The sequence below is a fragment of the Clinocottus analis genome, unplaced genomic scaffold (genome assembly GCF_023055335.1).
Source record: "Clinocottus analis isolate CAN_PGR_092001 unplaced genomic scaffold, fCliAna1.0.p SCAF_16, whole genome shotgun sequence".
Taxonomy (NCBI): Eukaryota; Metazoa; Chordata; class Actinopteri; order Perciformes; family Cottidae; genus Clinocottus; species Clinocottus analis.
In genome coordinates, this window is record NW_027175887.1 from 10,424,313 (window position 1) to 10,449,759 (window position 25,447).

Genomic DNA, 25,447 nt, shown 5'->3' on the forward strand with positions numbered 1-25,447 from the left:
ATCTACATTACAGTTCACAATCATTTTAAGTAACACACCAATACTTTTTATATTATAAATTCTAACATAGTTAAAAACCCATAGTTCATGGGTGTATCCACACAGTAGCCGTATGTTCTTGAAACAAAACGTGTCAATGTGTAATTCTACATGTTAGTGACTGATTTACTGAGCATCTATGAGGATTAAGTAATGATATAACATTAACATTATTGTTGAAAAGTCTTGCTGCTTTTGGACAATATTTTAGACATCTAGAAATGATCTACCGATGCTGTTAATATCCAAACGATTTGTCGGTTTGTCCTGATGATGCTCTTCATGTACAAACAGGTTGAGTAAAGGTGTGTTGTTATTCATTTAGGATTCATGGTAATGGAATGTATTGTACCTGTTCATGCTTCAGAGTGATACTCACTGACGCAATGAAATGGAAGATGCAGACAAACAGATGGGCCATACATAGAGACAGGCATCTTTCGTTATCAGTTCCTTTCTCATTACTGTGCAAGAAAAATAATCAGGCACATATGAACTAAACAAATTGAAATAAAAGAGTAATCACAGAAACAATAACATCAGTGGCAATACATCAGATCACCAGTGAACCATCTTTTTTTAATCAGTGGCTGACCCTAAAGGTTTTTGTTTCTTTTCAGGATAAACTGTTGGCATGAGTTTGTTTGTTTTGGGTGTGTGTATTGGTGAGTAAGCTGCTGTTGATACCAGGGAGTTATAAATGGTATCATGTCTGTTTTATATTTATCTAGTTTATTTTATATTGTGTTTGTAAGAGCAATATGTAACCAGAGTCAAGTTCTATGTGTGTGTGTGTGTGTGGGTGTGTGTGGGTGTGGGTGTGTGTGTGGGTGTGGGTGTGTGTGTGTGTGTGTGTGTGTGTAAACACAAATGGCCAATAAAGCTGATGCTGATGATGTTTACACAATTTTTTGGTGACAACAGCATTTATAAAAATGCTCCTTTGTGGGATTATTAAAGTAAATGTAACAAACAGCATTGTTGAAGAGAAACAAGCAGCTATGTCAGACAACATATTTAACCATAATGCAATGCAGGCTGAAGAGTCAAATATGGAGTTAAAGGCTTGTTCTTGTTTTGCATACTTTTTGTCATTGTTATTGCATTCGTACCCGAGTACATGCACCGTGTTCTACTGGGTGTGTCCAAACCAGTTTATGTTCTTGAAACAGAACGTGTCAATGTGTGAGGATGTGTAATTATGTGTGTTGGTGGCTAATTTACTCAGCATCTATGAGGATTAAGTAATGATATGACATTAACATTGTAGATATAATTCTAGAAAATGATCTACAATCCAGATGCTGTTATTATCCAAACGATTTGTCGGTTTGTCCTGATGATGCTCTTCATGTACAAACAGGTTGAGTAAAGGTGTGTTGTTATTCATTTAGGATTCATGGTAATGGAATGTATTGTACCTGTTCATGCTTCAAAGTGATACTCACTGATGCAATGAAATGGAAGATGCAGACACACAGTTCCTTTCTCATTACTGTCCAAGAAAAAATATACGCTATATAAACGTGAAAAGAGGGATCATAGAAGCAAATATACTCTATAAAATTCAAATCATTTGAGAATTTATTATGCTAATAGAAAACATTACAATTGGGCATTTAAAATAAAAAAAGCAAAAAACATTTTTTAAAGAGAGTACAGCAATGACAGCTAACGACATCAAGACACTGAATACTATTGACGCCGACAGTAAGTCTGTGTGGGATCACAGTGAACTAGTGGGTGTACCGATTCCTTAACAATAATATACTCACATGAATATTCTTATACTTAGAGTCTGACCCTCAGTGTTGACATGGGCAGTGGACAATGAGGGCAAACGTACAGAGAGGCATGGCATGCTTTTGACTCAATCGTCTCCATAATTTAGTTTTATTTAGTGTCTGCTGTGAATCTCCTGTTGTGTGAAGCTACATAAATGTAACAGTGCGCCACTGTGAAAAAATGATACCTCACCAATGTTGTAGTAATGCGTAATGTAAACTCAGTCAGCACCTTTTAATAAAGAAACAAAGCACAAACAGGTACTTGAAGCTCTTCTTATGAATGTATTATACTCACTTAAATACTTGCATGTGACCATCAGCATGAAATTCAATTTGTAAATGATCATACAGCTAAAAGCACTCGATGTTTTTGAACACAACCTATATGCATGCTAATATCTTACAGATAGAAAAGGCAATGCTCTTAGGCACGGATACAAATGATTTCCCTTTAGCCCTGACTTTCTTCTAGCTTGCATTTAAATAGACTAACTTGCTTTTTCTTCTTCTTCAAAGTGTAAAATGTGCCTAATAGACAGTATCAACCTCCATGTGAGTTTTGTGTTCAATGCAGTTGTTGTCACTGAAAAACCTTTTCAGCAAGCTCCAACAATAAAACACAATGACATTGTGATGATGTATCCCAATGAGCTCATGTATGGTAGTGATTACAATCATTTGAGTTTCAGAAGGTACAATCATATTAGCAGCACAGACTGGACTTTCAATGGGGCAAAGGTTTGTATTCAAAGACTAAAAATTCAAGTTCACAGGTCGGGGGAAGTGGAGTCACCTGTTAACCCACCGAGTGCTGCTTCTTCAGGCTGTCTGAGCGTCTCACTCTCTCCTCTGGGGTCTTTCTGTGCCAGCTCCTGAGAAGACTAAGCCACACAGCAGTGTGTAACTGTTTCAAAGAAAATTTGATCACATGAACGGTGCATGTGCCATAGAATGACAAAATTGGGATTTTTTAAACTGTTGTATTGTCTTGAATGAAGCGTTTGATTTAGCAAAACATCTGAAGTGTTCTGCTACTGGTGTGTGAGGTTGTGTGATTTGTGTGTCATGTTTTGATGAAAATGAATCCTTTTGTATTTTTAAACCGTGCTGAAGCAATCATAAAGACAACTGTATAACGCTCACATCCTGATTATGACCATCAAACAATTAGATGTTTGGCCAGGTGACACATGTAATGGCCAATTGGTTCATGGCTGTGGCATTATGACTGGCAGTGTTTTGAAATGACAGGTGACTTCATGTCAGAGTCCTGTGTCTCGTAGATAACTTTGTGTAGTGTGTTACAAAAAGTGTCACGTTGAATTGCAAATTGGATGCAAAATGTGTTTAGAGTTTTGGAGACTTGAGCTTCTGTTTTGCTCTCACAGTGTGAGTCTCAGTAATTGTGCTTCATGTGTCATTTTAGTGTGTTAGCATCGACTGGAGTCATAGAAGTGGATTGTGCTTTTGTAAACTGTGTAATAAGCGCTGACTTTTACTTGTAACCAGCTCTAACCTGGCTGTGGCTCAGAGTTAAAGCGTTTTGTTTTTCAATCAAAAGATGTGTTGTTGGATCGGCTCCTCCTGTCCTTATGGATGTGTCCTTGGGCGAGACACTTAATCCTAAACAAATGAATGTGATGTGAATGAATTTGGGCAGGTGGCACCTATACATTTCAATAGCAAATACGTTTATTTTGTTGTTCCCATATGTCCAGTGTTTTTCTCTGAGTCTGTATAAAGAAATCAAGCATCAATAAACTATCTCAAATGTTCAGGATGATTATTTTATATCTGTTTTTGTTCACCTCTGTTAGTTTATTTTGGCCATGTAGTAAATTGAGGGTTTGTCACTCAGCACCTTTAGTGCCCTGGAGGTCCTGCAAACAGTTTCTAGAAGAAGTTTATGAGTTTGAATTTGATTCTTTATCATCATGGTCATTATTACACATCTGTATTCTTCATCTTTCTTTGATTATCTGCACACCATAAGTATAATTTCAACACACAAACGCTCATCTATATAAAAAAAGGTTTCCTGATATCTCCTCCAGGAATTTGTAATTGTAACATGCAACTCATGCAAACCATTGAAATAAGCACTGACCTTTACTCTTTACCAGTTCTAACCTCACACGAACCATGTCTAACCTGTTTTATGACTTTGTCATGTAACAAAACTCATTAAACCATGTGATCTCTGTCAGTGCAGGGAGGGGGCAGTAGTGTAAAGGAGTCCAGAGCAACAGAAGAAATCATCTGACAGTTTCACATTTGTATTGTTTATCATGTTGTTCCAGCTCTTCATTGAAGCTACTATATGATATGTGCATTGTAAAATATTCAGTATTCTTTATGTCTTGCCAGCTAAATTCATATAGCTGCATCATTCTATCAAATGCAAATATTATATTCTTGACTTTTATACACATTTCACAAACATTCACCATGACATACTTGGTATGTTTGGATGAGGAAGGCTCATAAGGGTTCAAATGAAATACTGAATGAGCTGGCCCAATCATGTCTATCATATAAATATTCTATTCTGGACTCTACGTCATTGATCAACACTTGGTACCTTTGGCAGGAAGTCATATAAGTGTTCTAAAGAAAAACTTAATCAAAGTAGATGAGGCGTATAGAGGGAAGTGAGTTTGTCTTGTCTTGTCTTGTGTCTGTTCTACAGTTTATAGCATTAGATAAAGTTAAAAGATCCTCAACATTTTTAGGATTCATTCTCTGGAGTCTGAAGTTCTTGAATATTTGAAGTTCTTCTCAGTATATTTTGTTTATTAAACATCAGTTTAATGTAAAAAAAAATAAATAAAAAAAAGGTCAATTAAACATCATTTTACCCACGTGATTAGAGAAAAAAGTACATACAAATAGTTGTGGCGCAGAACACAACATTATGTTGACAATTTGTATGAGAACGAATAAAATGAAGACATAGTTCAGAAGGGAAATGTATCATGGGAGGAGTTTCAGAACGAGGAAGCAACAACACTTTAGGTTTCGTTTATTGTGTGCAGTGTTGGATAACTACTGAGAACAAAGGACTGTGCCCGCCAAAAGCCTGGAGAACAGCCACTGATCTACATCTGCAGCCTCCACGCCGCAGGTAAGAGCTGTAGTTTATATTGTAACGGACTCAGATACATGAAATGTTAACCTGTTATGTTTAATGTATTATTGTGTTTACAGAAATAAGTGTTCTAGCTCAATTGACTGGTTATTGTAATTACTGCGTTCAGGAGGTCAGTGATTGTCGCGTGAGCTGTGTTGCTGTAAAGCCTGTCATCCTAGCTACCTACGAGCGTGCCTGTGATTGGCAGAGCATGTGAGGTGGGGGTGGGGGGGTGGGGGGGGGGGGTTTCTCTCTCTCTCTGTGTGTGTGTGTGTGTGTGTGTGTGTGTGCGTGCACTCGGCGGATGAGGGCTCACTTGACGGCAGTAACGTGAAGCATGTTGCGAGGTTTTCAGTGTGTTTCTGTTGTTTTCTCTGGTTTCTTATGACGTGACTCTTGATCTTTACTCTGGACAACTCTTCGAGTCTGCTAATAGCAGTTTCATAACTCCTTATTTTCCCTCAGTGAAATGTATTTGACTAAAACTATCCAAAGTTGCAGTGGTTGATTTAAAACATGATTATTTCTTTTCCTTCCAGTTGCCGGTTGTGGTCATGGATGATTTTGTTTGTGGTATATTAACTGAATGTGGTCTCAGCCAGTTGATAGAAAGATTTGAAGGTAAAGTATTACTATGCCTCTTTTTTGGGGCACAGAGTTTGTTCATATGACTTCCAAATACTGAAACATCTAATCATCTACAAAACTAATAGAACTATAAAAAAATGCTGCAATGTTGTTCTGCTTGATAGAGATAGTTTTAAGATAATGTGAGCGATCAGTGTTGACTAAAACTGAAAATTATTGTCTCTGTTCAGAGAATAAAAAAGCTCTAAAGGTAAAGATCATGGACATATTCACACTGTTAAATTAAATGAATTAAGCTGAGTAACTGCTGTTCTGTATCTTGTATGTTATTGAGATGAAGAGCTCACTGGCACTGAAATCAAGACTAGAGGGACAAATAAATAAAATACAATTAGAATAAATTTACGCTATATTCAGGCTGTAATACTCTTAATTTAACCATCCCCTCCTGGGGGGGAAGACTGAGCGATTGTTATATAAAACTGTAAATCATAGCTTGTATTATGAAAAATAAGAGCTCAAAACTTCTGTACTTGGATAGATTAAACACACCATAACTAATATACAAGTGAAATATATGGTTTGGTACATGAGAAAATTCAGATCTCACAGATGTGTGCAAATGTGCGCAGATTTTCCCCAATGCAAATTTTAGAGACTTCGCCTGAATTTTCTCTGTAAACCCTCTCTTACTTTGTTCTGCTTGACTTTATCAAAGTCAACCTTTGCAGACGGAATGTTCACATATTGTGCTATGATTTGTGTTAGAATTAAACCTTACAGCCGCATCATTTCAAAGAAATAATTATCCTGAAATTGCTTTTTTTCTAGGCGGACCTGAAACCTTTTAATTTTTTTCTGTGTGTCCTCTTCATTTACTCTCTACCAGTAATAAATAGACTGATATTTACACATCTGAACAAAATCTCACATGTGTAGCCTTTTATTATAACCACAAGTATTCAAATAGGCCTTGTGGTTGCAGAGATACAGCCTTTTTAGTTTGGATATGTAATTTTCAAGGAAATGGCGTGTTTTTAAAGTGTTAAAAAAATAAAGTTAACAGCTGAACCAACACCTATTTTAGTCTTCTTATAATAGTTGTCTACAGCAGTTTGAGATGTATTCTTGCATGATGGTGTGTTTTTTAAATTGCAGAACAATTTATTACCAAAGAAAGTCTTTACTGTCTGGATGATCAAGAAATCGCCGACTTAATCCCATTTATGGGGCCAAGGGCTATATTCAAGAAGAGACTCAAGGTGTTAAAGGTAATGTTCTGTACTGTGCACACGCATTCTGTATTTATAATTTACAGGAGCAGAGGTTTCTTTATAAAGGTTTCATGACACCTAATTGAAAATAATATTTTATTAACAATAATAGCATGAGCTGGAATTGTAACATTTATTTACTTTTATGGATTTGCAACTATTTTTTGTATCACCAGAAGGAACAAAACACAGCAAATCCAGAAACAGTTGATTCGTTTACTCAAGTAAGTTGAATAAAGTTTTAATCAGGCATTCATTGTAGTAATATAGATCATATTGTCGAAGTCCGCTCAGACCTTTACATGGCCACTTAGTATTGATTTAACACACACATGTTCATGTTCACCTTCAGGTTCATCCGTCCACCAGTGGAACAAGTGATGAAGGTGAGATACACTTTATCTTATTTATCACATGCATTGGTTATTAAAGTTTTTAATAAAGGCTGTAATATCTTGCTTTGACTATAAGCAACTTTACTAATACTGTAAACAACAAACTTTGCTTCTCATTTTTTTCAATAAGGAAAGAGAAGCTTGGATCTTCAGGGTGAGTCCAGCCAATGCCAATCCCCAACTAAAAAACCACGACTTGAACGAAAACCAGGATCATACACAGGTATTTATAATCTAAAACAATGACAACCTACAATTTACTACAGGATTAAATATTTGTAATTATCTTACTTACAAAGCAAATGTCGTTTTCTATATCGTGGCCACAGAAAATACTCTGATTTGCTGCCGTTTGTAATCCTATCAGACAACCCCAATCAGTCAGCAGCATATATACAGGCATCCATCACAACACTGTGGATGCTACAATGTAAATTTAACTGTGGCTTTTAACTGTATGATGTTTTGAACCAAGACTGTGGTTTATCCATCGCTAATCTGCCACAGTATAAACCTGATGATCCACTCTGAAGCATTTCATTGTGCATTCCTGCTTACGTCATACACTGGTTCATGGTTCCTGCTGAACACTTCTTTACTTTCACTCTGACAGAAGAAATATTACTGTCTGATGTGAAACACATCATGAGATATGTTGATTACAAAATACCTAAAAAAGACAACGAGCTCAACAACTTCCTGAGGTAAGTTTATTACATTTTTCACATTATTGTTGCCTGATTCCACTCCTGACCAGGGGCTAGTTTTACTAAGACAGCTTTAGTAGTTTTGAGCTAGGTATCATGGGTTTAAAAAAAGTCTTAATTAACCCAACTTTTCCCGCAAATTATTATTACTGAATATAGTACAATATGCTAAAGGGGGCTAGTCATAGATGGATGTCTTTCTCATGTTGACAGATTCGTTCAGTGTTTTTAAGTGTTTGGCATACATTAACCCACACTTAAACTATTTTTTGACAGGAGACAAATCTGTGATTTGGAGACAGACAAGAGGGAGATGGTCGGTGTCTTTGGCAGAACCGGGGCTGGAAAGAGCTCTTTGATAAATGCTGTCATTGGAGTGAAGAATCTCTTGCCCTCTGGTCGTATCAGTGCATGTACATCAGTCATGATTAAAGTGGAGGCTAACATGGAGAACTCAAAGTATGAGGCAGACATTGAGTTCATTACAGAAGAGGTAAAATTAGCTGAATATGTTTGTTGACTTGAAGCCATTTAGAAATATATGATGTGGCTGACAAAATACAGCATGCAATTTAATTTACTAAAGTGAAAGCTATTTTTATTTTATTTTATTTAGGAATGGAAAGATGAGTTGTGGTCCTCTACAAATTTCCTTCGGGATTACGTGGATCAGAAAAGTGATCAGAATGAAAAAGATGATTATCCGGACATTGGGGAGAAGCTGTCAGCTCTGTATGGAGAAGAGTGGAAACACAAATCTCCTAAAGACCTCGCGGATGGCAGATATCTCAAAGAGATCCAAGAATTTCTCCATCCCAAGAGGAAGATGCTGACAGGCGAAACAGTAAGTAAGAGTACAAATCTTCATAAGAAGCCTTCCTATCTGCCTGACAGTGACATTTAATTGTGGTTTATGTGTATGCACACTGCCTCGCCATTCCAGGTTGGTTTAGTTCATTTGGAGTTCAATAAGTTAAAAAGTAAAATCTGTCTGTGTAATGTTCCACTTTGAAAAAGCGTGGCTTTGACCCACTGTCCTCGATAACTACAAACCCGTATAACATTGACCCTTTATTAAAATATTCAGTGTTTCTACCAATAACTAAGTACAAGTTCACAACTCTTTTGACAAAATCCAATGACGATTTTTCCTCTATGCTTGTGCCCAAACACTTTACATTAAGATTAAATGCATTATAATATGCATATTATTTGCATTATATTATCTGCTTTTGTTCACATTTTACTAGAAAGCTGTGTTCATCTTTCTGGTAAAATTAATGATAATAATTATTTCATGTCAATCGTCAAACTTACTCCTAAGCAAGTAAACATGACTGATGGAGTACCACAAGGATCAGTACTTGACCCCCGTCGATTCGGTATATTCATGATCCCTTTTCATAAAGGGACACTTAACTGTGCAACCATTGATTCACTTCATCACTGCATTAAACAAAATCAATTGATCTCTTGCTAAATAAAGACAGAACGGAGGTGATTGTCTTTGGTGCCCTTCAAGAAAGATATATAATTATTGCACAGCTTGATTCTTTATCTGGTTGATTTTAATAGACTTCACAGGGACTAGGACCAAATCTTGTGCCTTACATGTTCTATCTATTTAAACCTTCATGTAAACGTAGTCATCAGACCGGGTCTGCTGACTGTTAAGAGTCAACATGAAACACGGGGAAGCTGGATTTTGATCCGATGATAAACACACTTGCTAGATATTCTTAGACACTCAAAATCTAATTGAGAACCTAATTGTCAACACAAATGTAACTTTTGTATCCACTTCAGGTTTGGTATTTAATATTTGTTAATCCAAATGTATCTTTTTGCTTTTGTTGTTTCAATGACATGTTGCCTTAATCACATTTCATTATTTATTACAGGCTGAAGAGCTATCTGCAAAATTAGTCATATATATAAAAAGTGGCTCAAAAGATGGAGTAAAAAAGTTGTATTGGCCCCTCGTGAAGTGTGTGACTATCAGGGTGCCAAATAATGATCTTCTGAAGCATGTCACACTTGTGGATCTTCCTGGAAATGGTGACTGTAACAAGAGCAGAGACAAGATGTGGAAAACGGTAATTTATCACATGAAATGCTGTTTATTATGTATCACTGTGTTGTCTGCAAACTGTGACATCATGTTATTATTACAAAGTACTGATAACCATCATCATTAACTTGCTGTCATGTCCCTTCAGGTCGTTGGAAGTTGTTCCACTGTGTGGGTCGTGGCTGACATAAATCGAGCTGTATCAGAGAAAGAACCCTGGGAGATCCTGACAAGTGCCTGTAGCTTCATGGGAAATGCTGGCCAGTGTCAGCAGATTCACTTTATCTGCACCAAATCTGATGAAAGTAAAGATCCAGAACATCAGTAAGTGATTTAAGATGCCAAAAGTGCATATGCATATTAAAGTTACTGTGTGAAATTTTTAAGTGGTTATGAAACCACTCTATAGCCTCTCTCTCTCTCTATCTATCTATCTATCTATCTATCTATCTATCTATCTATCTATCTATCTATCTATCTATATATATATATATTGAACAGGTACTGTTAAGTAGTAACACTCCTTTGGTCCATGTTCAGTCTGTTGCTTACCTTAAAGATCTTAAAGACCAGCCATTGATTCACTTTATACAAAAGCAATAAGTGCTGACAGGTATAACAGCGGCGGCTTTGCGCATGCGCGATTAATGTTCAATCCGGGTCTGCTGATCTTGCAGCGCGAGCTGCCGGTGCATTCTGGATGCAAAAAAATACAATATAAGGTGCCAATTAATACAAATATTTTGTAATTTAGTTCACCAACTGATGCTCGTGCTTTCATATTGGAAACAAATGATCAAGCCAAGAAAGAAGTGAGAGAAAAATTCAACAACTTAAACGAGGTTACGGTGAGTTTTATAGACTGACAGGAAGTAAAACAGAGTTTCTACAACTGCAAGCATACCTTAAAATCTAAACTTTTGATTTTCAGAAACATTTCAGTGATGAAAGTTTCAAAGCGTTCACAGTGAGCTCCTTCGAGTTTCTAAAAAAGACAATCCTAGATGCAGATGACACTGGTAGGTGAAGTCTCTTTATATGACCACATTTTGATTTATTTTACTTTAACAAAACAAACCAAAATGAATGAATGGATTCTGGCATTTCAATTTGAGTATGTTGTGTTTAAGATGCAAACTGCATTTTCTTTTACAGAAATACCCAAACTTCAGGAATATCTGCAGGGTCTCAATGACTGTCACTCAGTGACATTAAACTATGTGTCTGGAGCTGTTGGGATTCTCTCTCTAATTCAAGGGGCCAGGCTTACAGACGGGGTAAAATCAAGTTATACAATATCTTTCTTTGTCTTTAATCATTATTCATATTGAGAGAAAATAATGTGAAAACATGGTAAAGTCAAAGATAAACGTCTTACATGTAATGTCACCCATAAATACAATCAGCAATCAAGTTAGTTGTTTTCCTGTTGTTGCTTCAGAGAGGCTGCATAACGACGAAATAAAAATGTGTATAAATGTGAATAAATCAAGTAAACCCAGTCGTAGCAGTATAGTTTCATTGCTTTAAATATTGAATGTCTTGTTGATTTCAGGCTGACAAGACAGCTGTGTGCACAGACCTTAAACAAAAAATGAGGGATGCACTTGATAAAGTCAAGAAAACAATGGAAGGGACTTATCAGGCATTTGAAAAGTGCCTCAGGGAGGGGGTTGAGAAATCTGAAAGTTCATGTGAGGAAAAATTGAAGTCAGTCATAAATCCTGTACGTATTTTAATTGTGTATAAAAACATCATTACAATAGATGTTGCACTTATAAATGTCTTTAAAATGTGTCTCTTTTGTTTGTTTTGTTTCAGAATAAGTCCGGTAGTGGTTTCCACAGTACACTGAAGTGCATCGTACAGCACAATGGCACCCACAAACCAAAAAAGAAGAAACAAATCAACCTCAATATGAAGTTATCTTCATGCCTGACTGAGAGCATTGATGAGAAATTCAAGAAGACCTTCCCGTAAGAAATGACTCGATAAAGACGTAAAATCCTGTGGTGGCTAATTTTACAAACTATAGAGAATGCTTTGAATTAACAAATTATACATTATACAGTTATGTGATATAAAACATACATACAAATTAAATTATTGAAATGCAAACTTGTCAATGATGCATTATGGAACATTTAAACGTGTTCACATGTTTCAGAAATGAAGGAGAAGGTGGACAATTCAACGGAGTCCTCAATTTGTTTTCACTTGACACGAAGATGATGATAAAGAAGCCAGAGTACAAAGATGTCGAACTGCAACTGATATTTCTCAACACAGAGGTAAAAGAAGACAATAGTAATAATAAAATATTTTACTCGATTTCAGATAAAATCTTGGGGAAAAAAAACAGATGAACCTTGTTTCGATATTATCTTAATTTTATGTAAAATATGTTGATCTACAATTCATATTTTCTCTCTCTTAGGAAGAGAAGATAAAGACAAAACTCAACAAAATCATCCGCGATCGTAAGAAAACGATCTACAGCAGTCTGACGGCAACAATTGAGACAAGCATGCAGCCATGCTATGATGGTACGATAAAAGATCATGACATAAAACCTGACACTGTAAACATGGTAATTTTTTACATCATAATCGTGCAGAATCCATAGAAATACTTTTTTTGTTTTTTTAATTGTAGATGCAAAAAAAATAAGAGGAGCCGGCAGTCTGGAAACCATGAGGAGCATCATTGTGAAGCACGTGCTTGAGTCAAAGAAAGTCATGTTTCAGAGAGCTAAAGAGGTTATGTTGAGCCAGCTGAAGGACTTGATGGTTTGTAACATTTTATAAAACATCATACGATGAGGATTTAATGAAACATGCAGTTTATCTTTACCTACAATTCTTGATTATCATATATTTAAGTGGAATATGCATCTTTTTGAATGCTGCTTTTGCTACTAAAACTCTGCAGGCACTTTCACAAACATTCATTGTTATTAGTCTAATACATATTTTGGCTGAGTGATAAATATTTTGATCCTGACTTAGAGGGACATCCTGGAGGATCTGAAAAAAACGATGCAGGAATCAATCGAGCTGTCGCTCAAGACAGATGGCGTCTCAATCCCAGGTAAAGACAACAAAACAAAATAAAAACATGACAATCACTAGAAATATTTGATTGAAAGTGAGTGAACTTGATGTTGACATTGTATTTTTTCTAGATGTTAAAGATGAGCTTCAGATGGTGAAGAACCACTACAAAGAACTGATGGGAAATCCAGATGAAGAACAAATAATTTGGTAAAACTGCTGTTAAAGTAATAATAATAATCCCTTCTGGTGGAGCTGTTGTGATTAATGCTAACAATGCTTTTTATTACAGTATCGACTGAAGAGCCCTGTGTGCACGATGATTAGAGACAAGAGGCCTCTGGATTTGGTCTCAACCCTTTTTGTGAAGTCATCTTATTCTCTTTCAGTGTTTTCTTTATATGTGCTTTGCATTAGCTTTGTGTGAATTAAATGCAGATGTTATATGTTCAATATCTGGAAAGGTATTTTTGCTTTCAATTGATTAAAGTTCAGGAGCAGACAGAAACTGTGTGGGGAGAGAGAGCGGGATGTCCTGCAGCAAAGGTCCCGAAAAATAAGTCAAATTCAAAACTGGTACATTGTGGTTTACACGGTACAGTCAACCAGTCCACTATGATGTCACAGATGCATTCGGTTTTTATTGATGTAAAAAAAAAAAAGTACTCTTATTGAATTTATTTTAATGTTTTTTCATGTTTTATTGTAGTTTAGTATTTGTTGATTATAATTTAAGTTTCAATGATTTTATGGGTGTTTATTATAAATCCTGAACCTTGATCACAGACAAAAAGTATATGTTGGATTTGACAAAGACTTTAGGCGTATAAAAGAATGATCTGACCTTTTCTCTAAATGAAATGTAATGTGCAAGGACTATTTTCCTCATTATTTTCTGTCTAATTGTTATGTTTTAATCTACAGTGATTCTAAAAGCATTTACATCATCTGATATGGTGTACTGTCCAAAGTTGACTTTCAAAGTGACACATGTACTTTGGCTTCTTTGTCTTTCATTTTGTAAAAGGATCTTAAAGATAAAAAGCCCAAAAGTCAGACAGCACTGCATCACAAGATATTTAAAAAATATTGTTGCAACACTGCGTAAAATCATATTTGGTTGTTAACCAGATCCAAGTAAAAACAATATAAAAAGAATGAAACAGCAGAGGTTAAGGGCTTTCATTTTAGTGGGTTCATCTTTTTTCTCTTTTCGGTGTTTTGAAAAGGTTTTTCTTTTAAGATAATTTAGAGAGGATGTTTTTACTTATGTTTGTATCATTCAACTTTTGTAACTTTTAATCACCATATTATTCTAAAAACACAATAAAACTTGATTGTATTTCATGCATTCTAACCAAAGTCCAGTCTTGTTGCTTTCTGAGGTTGTCTGCTTGGTCTCTCCTGGGATTTTCCCTTTAAAAGGTTAATATCCAAATGATTTGTCGGTTTGTCCTGATGATGCTCTTCATGTACAAACAGGTTTAGTAAAGGTGTGTTGTTATTTATTCAGGATTCATGGTAATTCAATGTATTGTACTGTTCATGCTTCAGAGTGATACTCACTGATGCAATGAAATGGGACATGCAGACACACAGTTCCTTTCTCATTACTGTCCAAGAAAAATAATAACTTAATGTAATTATATATGCGCTATATAAACTTGAAAAGAGGGATCACAGAAGCAAATATAGTCTATAAAATTCAAATCATTTCAGAATTTATTCTGGTCATAGAAAACATTACAATTTGGCATTTAAAATGAAAAAGCAAAAACATTTTTTAAAGAGAGTACAGCAATGACAGCTAACAACATCAAGACACTGAATACTATTGACGCCGACAGAAAGTCTCTGTGGGATCACAGTGAACTAGTGGGTGTACCGATTCCTTAACAATAATATATTCACATGAATATTCTTATACTTAGAGTCTGACCCTCAGTGTTGACATGGGCAGTGGACAATGAGGGCAAACGTACAGAGAGGCATGGCATGCTGTTGACTCAATCGTCTCCATAATTTAGTTTTATTCAGTGTCTGCTGTGAATCTCCTGTTGTGTGAAGCTACATAAATGTAACAGTGTGCCACTGTGAAAAAATGATACCTCACCAATGTTGTAGTAATGCGTAATGTAAACTCAGTCAGCACCTTTTAATAAAGAAACAAAGCACAAACAGGTACTTGAAGCCCTTGAACAAAACACTTCTAATGAATGTATTATACTCACGTAAATACTTGCATGTGACCGTCAGCATGAAATTCAATTTGTAAATGATCATACAGCTAAAAGCACTAGATGTTTATGAACACAACCTATATGCATGCTAATATGTTACAGATAGAAAAGGCAATGCTCTTAGGCACGGATACAAATGATTTCCCTTTAGCCCTGACTTTCTTCTAGCTTGCATTTAAATAGACTAACTTGCTTTTTCTTCTTCTTCAAAGTGTAAAATGTGCCTAATAGACAGTATCAACCTCCATGTGAGTTTTGTGTTCAATGCAGTTGTTGTCACTGAAAAACCTTTTCAGCAAGCTCCAACAATAAAACACAATGACATTGTGATGATGTATCCCAATGAGCTCATGTATGGTAGTGATTACAATCATTTGAGTTTCAGAAGGTACAATCATATTAGCAGCACAGACTGGACTTTAAGTGGAGCAAAGGTTTGTATTCAAAGACTAAAAATTCAAGTTCACAGGTCGGGGGAAGTGGAGTCACCTGTTAACCCACCGAGTGCTGCTTCTTCAGGCTGTCTGAGCGTCTCACTCTCTCCTCTGGGGTCTTTCTGTGCCAGCTCCTGAGAAGAATAAGCCACTGTTATACTTTGCTTGCTTTAAAGTCGTCTGTGAAAGCTGAGGCACATAACGTAAGGGAATTACAGTTCATTGGTTAGTAAAGCATGACATTCACTTCTGGATTGTTTCTGATACACAAAATACATTATAAATCAGCATATGAAATATGAAAAGTGCAATCTGGAGAGACTTCAGAGCTTAGATCCAAAGGAGCACAGAGATTTAAGTAAGGCAACCAACTTTATTGGAAGTTCTTTGTGGCAGTTTATGTGTTTTATGATAGCAAGATGAGGCACTTTGCAGTAATGGTGAGATAAGTCTCACCCCTGGCCGTTCAACTGGCCTGGAATAGCAGAATTTGGGCCTTGGCTTGGCTTCAGGACTCTGGGAATAAAGAAAGAAGTAGAAGTATTAAGAGAACACATTTTGTGGAAAACATTAAACACAGGAAATTGCAGTATAACGATCAAAACCAGACAGTATTGAGCACCTGTTAGTGGTGGGGCTCTTTGGCTTCTGCTGCTTCTTTCTAGCAATTGACGGGGATTCGCCGACCCTGGAGAAGAACCAAACACATACAATAAAAACACTGGCGGTCCCTGGATCTCATCATCAAACACATTAGCATCTAAATGTAAAGCTCCTCTTTCTCATCTTACCTCTTTTTCCTGACCAGAGACTTTTGTGTGGCAGCAGAAAGTAGCACTCTCTCCTTGGGGCCCTTGGCTTTCTCCTTTTGATACAGTCAGTAAGAGTCATGGTTTATGACTGGACCACTGGTATAAGGCAAGGCAGGTTGCCACCCAACAGTGTGTAGTAAAGTGTATTCAAGGTGTAATATAAATACAGTACATCATGATAAGCTTTTAAAGTACCACCAGCTATCAACAGATCTCAACCGATAATAACAGCCATAACTGGCTTGATTCATACTTTGGTTAACATTACACAAATTGACCAGGCAAATGCATCACTGCTCACCAAGCACAAGTACAAACTCAAGTTAAGAGACGGATTGATGTGATTGATTGGTTGACAGGTTACCATGTCTCGCAGCTTCCTCTCTGCTCGGAGCTCCCTGTCCTGCTGCAGCAATGCTGATCGATCCCAGAGAGGCATTTCAAAGAAGATATCATGGATGTCATAAAGAGCTGCACGTAGCTGAGGGACAAAAGGTGCACATGTAAACACAACGTAAGATGGACCTCTGCTGTCTCTAGACAGTAACTACACATTCATACCTGGGCTCTAACTCTCTCCTGCAGGGAGCGATCTTGTGCTGAGCAGGGGCTTCTTTTCTGTGGAGCTTCAGTCTGGAACGAACGGATGAACTCCTGTGTATCCTAAGCACACACATATACAGTACACATTGCCAAACATACAGTTTTTCTCAGTCACTAACATGATGATTCATTTATTAATGAACTCCTTATTAACAATCACATTGCAGTTTTCAATTGGTTGTGCACATTTTTAGAGTGTTATTTGTATGAAATGTGTAATCTCACCATGATGGTCTGCCGCAGGTGTTTGACCTTCTCTGTTTTGAGCAGTCTGCGAGTGAGGAAGCCGCGAATGATGGCACCGATTCGACAGAAGGCTCTCTGCTGCTCTGCGGTCATAACCTGGACAACAAGATGATACAAGAAGATGTCAACGTGAAGGTAGAAGCACAGAGAGGGTTTGTAAAATAAACGTCCATCTAATATGTTTTGGGACTTCACCATGAGAGGTCGACATGTAAAAAGAAAAGCCTATGAAACTGCGCCAAACGCCCATCAGGTGTTAAGAACTCAGCTGAGTGTGAGATTTGTCCAGTGTGAGAGTCCAGTGTACTTGTTTTTGTAACCTGCTTTGTTTGTTTAAGTTAACGTCACTGTTACCGTGTTATGTATTTTACAGTCCTGCTTAGCGCTGTGGAATATAATTATTTTGCCTGCTGCTGTAATAGTGTTGGCCCACACTGATGAGTTGTGATGCGTTTAAATCCACCAACACGAGTAAATTTGGTAGACTGCATTTTATCAGTAAAATCACCAGGGTGGTGCGCCAATATTAATAATCTATGTTAATAATCCTATTGTTTTTAATAATTGTATTAATATCAATAATAAATGACAATAACCAAACCTGCAGCAGCCAGATCCCAACATGTATAACATATGCAATCACACACACACATCCTCTTGTCTACCTGTGCATTCCTACCAGACTTAGCCTCGCTCGAGGTTTGCTAACTGCCCATGTAGGTCCCCACAGATAAACGGGAGGCTGGATAGAGGGAGAGGACGCACTGGAACTTACAGGACTCGGAAAACCTGGAGAAAGAAACATACTTTCAATTTCGGTGTTTGACCCTCTGTATTTTGAGATGTTTGCGGGTTTGGAATTGCCGTCACTTGCGGCTTCCTCACACGCAGACTTCATATGCTGCTCTTTCTCCAATTTATCTTGTTTAAATGGAGAATGAAGAGTTGTCCGAAATAGAAGTAGTTATAATGAGAAGGAATAGACCATATTACTCTTTTGTCTTTTGTCAACACTGTTTTACAAATTCCAACACAGTAATAAGTGAGCATGGTGAAGTGGTACCCATACTGTGTCTCTGTGATGGTTCCGATGGTGTGTGTGCAAGGCTTAGTCCTGGGCAGCAAGGGCTCACGACAGGACGGCTGTCACTCACGGACCGAGAATTCCACCCACAAGCATCCGCGCTCAAAGGCCGCACACGCCCCTGCTCCTTCAGTCTTCTATCTGTCTCCTCGAGCTCCTGAACACATGCGTATACCGGAGACAAACACGTCAGTACTTTAACCCTAAGCGAAAGAGAATACGTTGCAACTAAACAACTAAATCATTCTTGCCAATCTGTAAAATAACGGATAAAGCACTACACAAAAAAAGGTATCTACTTCAATTTAGAATAGAGAATCTGTGATGTGAGGTGCTGACCAGACAGAGGTGCTGTTGCTCTTTCTCCTGCTCAGCCAGGAGGAGAGACATCTGCAAGGAATGCTCCTCCTCCAGACGCCTTTGCATGTCCTCCAGAGCCAATGCTCGCATCTGGGTCTCCTCTGTGGATTTGCAGAAATAAATTAACCTTAAATCATCCTTCATACCTTAAAACGGTCAATCTGATAAACTGTGATCTCTGTGGCAATGAAATATGTTCCGTCTGTAGAGTTTAGTAAATATAGTACAAGAGAGACTCACCTGTCTTGTTGACTTTTGCCTCAGCTGCATATCTGAGGACAGTTGGTGTGATCCTTCCATTGTTTGTCCCCTGAGGGTCATCAGGCTCCATTCTGAGTGTGACCTGCGCCAAGTCAGAAGTCTTGCAGGGCCTCAGCAGAGATGACGAGGGAGTATCTACCTCACACGACTGGTTTAAGGGGGCTGCAGGGTTGCGCCAACTCGGAGCCATCGATGTAACTCCTGCCATGAAGCGAGGAACCCTTTCCTGGGTGCGGTCTATGTGCTCAACTCCAGAGTGGCTGTTATGCAGTTGGCTGTCCAAAGTGTGGGAGCGCCGGCGAAATCCTGCAACTAGATGGTCAAGGTGTCCCTTTGGGCTAAACCCTGAGGCACTAATGGGACTACAGGGCTCCTGCAATGGACTGGTATCACAGTGGCTGGACCGACGATTGCCACTGCTAACACCACCATCACTTTCACTCCCCACCAAGCCCCTGTGACTGGGGGACATCATGGCCCCAGAGGGAGATTCTGCCCAATCCGTAATACCAGCACCTTGCCCTGACCTTACCGGACTTCGGGGTATAAGGTCTGCTGGGCCAATGGGAAAAGAGATATGGATGTTCCCTGTAGAAAATGGGCGTGGTTTGCGTTTTTGTGCACGGGGGATAATGCTAGACTGGGGACTGGGGAGACGAGCACAACGGTCAGGCAAACTAGGTGAGAGGCAGCTAGACTGTTGGGGACTGGGGTCACACTGATTCTGATACTGGATTTGGGTTTGAGGTTGGCCAACAGGGCTACGGTGCAGACTGAATCCAAACTCAAAACCTGTGTTCCCTATGGGACTGCAGCTCTTCTTCTCCTGGTCACAGATAGTCTCCGGCAGGGGAGTGCTGGTGACTGTCTGGACAATGTTGGACTCCTGCTGAGTCTGCTCTTTCTTCACATACTCCCTTGATCTCTTAAGAAGGCTGTCCAAACTAATATCCTCCTCTTCCTCTTCACTCTCCTCTTCCCTCTCAACCGTCAATTCCTCCACTTCCTTATAGCCATTGAGCATGGTGGTCTCAGAGCATGGCTGTTCATTTGTCTGAAGCCCAAATTCAGCGTCTCTGGAAAGTTCAAGAGAGTCGGTGACCAGGGTGTAGCCACTGACTGGCGCAGATTGACAAACTGGCAGCTTTTCAACATCTTCACTTGGTACTGTAGGTGCCTGTGCAGAGACAATGATGATCAATCATCAAAAAATTCTTCAAATCCAAAAAATCAACCATAACGGATAACCAGCTGATTGAATTATATACCCCAAACCACATTGGTTGAAGCAGTTAATTCATCACTGACATACAAACAGTTAAATGTAAAAAAAAATGTTAGACAATCCAGTGCCAAAACTAAAAAACTCACTTGTCAAGTATGTTATCCAAATTAATTTCAGACTTTAGAATCAGCTGAAACTCTTTTAGTGACATGTTTGATATGAATCCAGATCTCTTAAATAGCCCAGTCTTGTTTCTTGATTGTTGATGTTGTTTTTTCAGGGAAAATACATATACAGCCTTTGGTTGAGGTACAAACACGTCACAGAGGCAGTTTAAACTATCAGGTAAAAATAGCCTTCCAGAGACAGTGTGGAGTCAGACAACCTGTATCCAAGTCTGCAAATGTCACAAGAGATTCTGGGACAGGCTGTAATTTAATTTGTGTGCTACATTGTGGGACTGACACAGTCCGATTACACATGTGGGCATCTTTAAGAAATTTTAGTGAAGGGTGTTTCTGAAATTCAGTGCACACTGTAAGGTATCCACAATATCACATTCATTAAAAAAAAACAACATCTTCCGTATTGCTTTTTCCACAGACTTGTGATACAGACAGGTCTGTACCCAGGACCCGACTGTGCTGCTGACCTGAGCCAGGTGCACTATGCCCTGAAGCCGGGCCATAAGGTTGTTCTTCTGCATCTTCTGCACCTCCAGCTGGACAGCCTTCTGTCTGTGGTTCCGCATCTCACTACGCTGCTCTGCACTCAACTGGAAAAAGAAAATACACACAAGAAAAGATTATTCAAGAACTATTTATGGCACGATTTCAGAAGCACAAAATATATTTCATGAGGTTTGTTTGTGATCTATTTTAGGATTATTGCTGGTAACACAATCACTCCTCTTCCGTTGTACATATTTTAGTGTCTCCTTCGGTAGAAGAGAAAAATCCAGCAATCCTCAGTCTCACATTAGCCTCTTCATCATGTGACTATTCCTGGGCACTTGTTTTGTCAGCGGTCACTTGATGGATTCTCCTGACTAACAGGCTTGATGTACCTCGTCATCAGTTATGTCCACTCTCTTTCCCTTGCCAACTGCTGATCTAATTGCAACGCTATACTCAGCCCATGTTCTTTAGATATATTATTGCCTCAAAAATAAATGTGTTTCACCCTAAAAGCTACCTTTAACTCACTTCAGACTGTGACAATGTACATCTGTGTACTTCTGTGGTTTACGCCTGAAATGTGTATCATAACATCCTTCTCATTTTACTGTGACTGAACAGTGTAAACAATGCTTTCTGTTACTATGCTGCATAGATAAACAAAAACACAGCCACAGCAGCAGCATGAGAGATATACAGACTTACAGGGCAACCAATCAAATATTATATCATTAAGAAGCAGACTGTCAACAACATTACTTGCTCTGGATAACAGGCGTGTCCTGATATCAGACAGAATGATCAACTAACACTCTGTTTCCATCAGTTGGCGTATTCACACATCTGGACCCAGGCAATAACTACATATTTTAAAAGCATACATTAGCCACTTTTTGTGAAGAAACTTTAGAAACTGTAATTAGTTTAGCTACATCTTGTTTTGGTTCCCCTGCAAGTTCTCATGGCACGTCTCATGTTTATTTTTTCCTCACCAGAGGCGAAAGCACAGCTCTTCCATGGAAGCGGATGACAGAGAGAGCCTTTCGGGACCACAGTGGCTCACAGGTCGTCCTCTTGAATTTCCCCTCCTCCTGCAGTACGACCAAACTCCGCAGACAGAACTTCTCATAGCCTTCCATCTCTGGACACCCAGGCAGCCACAGTCTGAATAGGAAACACACACCATGTAGCCCTCGTCACCCAGCTGTTAAATTAAATGGAGAGTGTGGAATTAGTCAGTGGACTTAGACTGCACTGGGTGTGGATCACTATGAGGAGCTCATCTGGGATCACATGTGGATGAGCAGGGCGAACAGCCTACAACAAAAGAGGGTCTGTCTGCCCTTCATGGTTTTCTTCGCACTCATCACATTCCTGTCATTCCTTTCTATCAGACCTCGCTGGTGACCGATTTGCATTTCCGTGTGCCATGGAAGTGCAAACGGTATCGCGTGTCTTGTCAATACAGCTCACATTTATGAAATGCCGGTCAGCAAATGGACATTACAGCCCTTCACAGGTAGTGTACACGGGGCGTTACCGCACAGCTGTATAGATGAAAACATCATTCCAATGAAAACTGCTTTGCAATTAGTGACGTTTATTCTGTATAGTTTTTCGTAAATTAGGTTTTTAATTCAAGCGGGGGTCTTTACGATGCTGTCAGTAACCTGGTCGTCATCAGTCGCATAGATTCATTACAGTCTAGTGACAGCACGGTCGAGATGGGAAGGGTTTCCTTTTCGTTACGTTCCCCAGCTGTTACAGAGCAAGCTTGGTACCGGAGGTTTTTACGGTTTAATCTAAATGATACTTTACGGCATCGTTTGAAACCATAAAGAGGTTTTAGTGCAGATGTGCCCTGGCAGAGTGACCGTGGATGACGTTACACCCGCGTGCATATTGCTCGATACCCCTTTCTTACCTTCAAAAAAGAAAAGGAGAAAAATAAAATAAAAAGTGATATCTCCTTTCCTTTTCTCCCGACGGCGGGAGTGTTAGACGCGCACAAATGTCGCAGGGAAACAACAAAGTGCGGCTTAAACATGCACCTTGTGTTTCTCCTTCAATCTCGGGTTGCCCATCATCATCATGTTCAACTCTTCCGGGCTCCAACAGCGCCTCCTAGCAACTGCGCGTCGGCCTCGTCCCAATATGGTCCACGCGACCTGTTCATGTTGCAATTGTCAATCATTTACTTCCATTGTCAACCATTTTACTTACATACCGAAAATGCAATGCTTTTTAAATGTTTTAGAATGTTTTTGTTGTCACGGCATGCATGGCGATAAAGAGGTAGCAGAGGAAAGTAAAACATGGAACGAGATATTTGTCGAATGATTACCTCATTATTTAGATCTTAAATCACCTCCTTTGTTATATTAAAGCAAGGATACAATATCCTATTTTTCATCTCAGGATTACACAATGAGCCACTTGTCTTATTAACCCCCCATTTTCCACTATATGCCTTCCTATGGCCCTTGTTTTGCTGTGTCACAATCTCATAATGAATCAAATTTGGACTGTGCACAGTTTAAGATAAAATACTGATAATTCATAGCAATTATAGTTTGATATACACTGTCTCTATGGACGTAGAAGAAACATTCCTAAATAACAGTTGTTTTATCACATAATCAATTATTCACCAACACACAGGCATTCATATAGTTTCTTGGTAGTTCTGGTGCCAACATGACATACAATGCACAGAGGGTCATTAAGGGCCCATATATTGTTTACCTCTCCTCTAGCCTTCTGTCAGGACCATGTGTGATGCCCAAAATATCAGCCTGTGGTTCTGTTGCCAGGTTGTGCTGAATTAAATCTGAAATGGTTTGTCAATTGGACAGAAATATCTTTTTACTGTTGGTAATGAAATCTATATGTATGTAATTTATATATGTATGGATATATACTTTATATTATTACTCTTAACACTCAATATATGTGCCATATCTAATCTAATCTAAATTATGGTGGGTATACAGTTCTTTGTAATATTTAAAATTGCTAAAAGGTGAGTGGTATAATATACAGCCCAGGACAATAATTGTCAATTATGTATTTATTTGAATGACACACAAAAACACAGGATTATAACAACAAGCCATCATACATAGGAACCAAAATAAGGTTGCTGTTTTCACAACTCATCTTTTGAGTGTACAGGTTGAGCAATGCGCACATGTGCCTTGTTGTCCAAAAGTAGCGCTTCAATGTCAAGTTCTGTGAAGGTGGTTTTGGAATTCTGTCACAAAAGTTACACAGTATAAGTTTTCATATGAGCATTTTAGGCTAATTACATGGATATTGATATTTCACAATTAGACATATAACCTACCCCAAAAGACTGCAGTTTCACCCCTACACATGCCATGGACTGCTCATAACACAGGACAATATCCAGATGTTTTGGTTCTTTATTCACCAAAACTTTATGGAACTGGTTGTACTGAGACTCTGGATTGAAGATTAAAAATAGATTATTAATTAGTAAAAGTGTAAAAAACAAACAAACATGCAAATCCACTGTCACTTCCTCCTGATCTTACCTAACAAGTGCATGCAGGAAGCTGTCATTTGTTCCAGAGAGACGTGGTCATGTTTGTAGGACAACAGTTTCTTACACACCCCCCCACTGATGAGGTTCTCCACTAATGTCTGTCTGCTTTCAGCTGGGGCGTCCTTCATGGCTTTCTCAATCTCTGTCAAAGGAAATAATAAAAACAAGTTTTTAATTCCAACCTTTTCTTACGCTTATGAAAATATAGTAGAATACTTTATCATATACCTCGTGCTGTTGTTAGACAACTTTCACAATAGGCGTCTATTAAAGAGAAAAACAGTCAACAGAAACCAAGACTAGCCAAACTACAAATAGCTCACTATCATGACCGATGTCCTCCAGAATTGTAGTGTTTAATTTACTTACATCGGTCCATGTCTTTAGTCTTCACAGGAAGAAGGTATGACATACACATTAGAAAAACTATGATTTTCATTGTCAGTGACTGAAGACAAACACACAACTTACAGCTCCCTACACACTAAGAAAAGAAAGACAGAGCAGATAACTTGGCTCAGGCAAAAATATTTCACATAATGGAGTCATGTGATCTCAAGGACAATGGGCTCATATCGGATCATTCCACAAATGGCGGGTGTCAGGTATTTCAGGTTTTCACTGGCTGCCTACAGACTCAGTTATTTCTGGTCTACAGGGTTCTCAAAGTACTACCAAACAACACATTTTGCCACTGTTATTTAGGATTCACAATACAAGAGGACATAAGAGATTGGCCAGCAGTAGTGGCCGTACGAAAGCTTACTACAAGTAGTTGTGGTAGTATAGCAATTAGTTTTTTAATTAATCCACTTGTATTTTTGTATTGTGTGTCAGTGGCCACTAAGTGGTGCTGTTTTATATTGATAGTCAGTTTCCAGCATGGGGTTTGA

General features: G+C 38.4%; 2 protein-coding genes across 5 annotated transcripts; one reads left to right on the top strand and one right to left on the bottom strand.

Annotated features, from left to right (window-relative positions):
- The first annotated feature begins 4,908 nt into the window (after positions 1–4,908).
- Positions 4,909–13,830, top strand: LOC137786872 (nuclear GTPase SLIP-GC-like). Its single transcript, XM_068578993.1, has 22 exons — positions 4,909–4,950; positions 5,496–5,577; positions 6,703–6,815; positions 6,995–7,042; positions 7,171–7,204; positions 7,344–7,436; positions 7,827–7,917; positions 8,197–8,413; positions 8,537–8,764; positions 9,822–10,016; positions 10,140–10,315; positions 10,746–10,839; positions 10,923–11,010; positions 11,147–11,268; positions 11,547–11,717; positions 11,813–11,967; positions 12,159–12,282; positions 12,429–12,537; positions 12,647–12,780; positions 13,000–13,081; positions 13,176–13,254; positions 13,337–13,830. Exons 2-22 carry the CDS (start codon positions 5,511–5,513, stop codon positions 13,344–13,346), a joined length of 2,430 nt encoding a protein of 809 aa, XP_068435094.1. The 5' UTR covers positions 4,909–4,950; positions 5,496–5,510; the 3' UTR covers positions 13,347–13,830.
- Positions 13,831–14,748: 918 nt separating this feature from the next.
- On the bottom strand, positions 14,749–23,217 carry LOC137787221 (centriolar coiled-coil protein of 110 kDa-like). Of its 4 annotated transcripts, none has more exons than XM_068579549.1 (14): positions 23,038–23,217; positions 21,979–22,150; positions 20,962–21,084; positions 19,064–20,261; positions 18,803–18,924; positions 18,443–18,620; positions 18,059–18,168; positions 17,359–17,475; positions 17,092–17,193; positions 16,895–17,011; positions 16,510–16,583; positions 16,341–16,406; positions 16,175–16,234; positions 14,749–15,852 (listed from the first exon to the last, which is right to left on the bottom strand). In XM_068579549.1, the coding sequence occupies exons 2-14, from the start codon at positions 22,123–22,125 to the stop codon at positions 15,777–15,779; spliced, it is 2,490 nt and encodes an 829-aa protein (XP_068435650.1). In that variant the 5' UTR covers positions 22,126–22,150; positions 23,038–23,217; the 3' UTR covers positions 14,749–15,776. The 4 variants fall into 4 exon arrangements, with proteins under 4 accessions (XP_068435650.1, XP_068435652.1, XP_068435648.1 ...); XM_068579551.1 differs by having other exon boundaries at positions 18,449–18,620; positions 22,911–23,217; XM_068579547.1 differs by having other exon boundaries at positions 22,911–23,217.
- Positions 23,218–25,447: the final 2,230 nt, after the last annotated feature.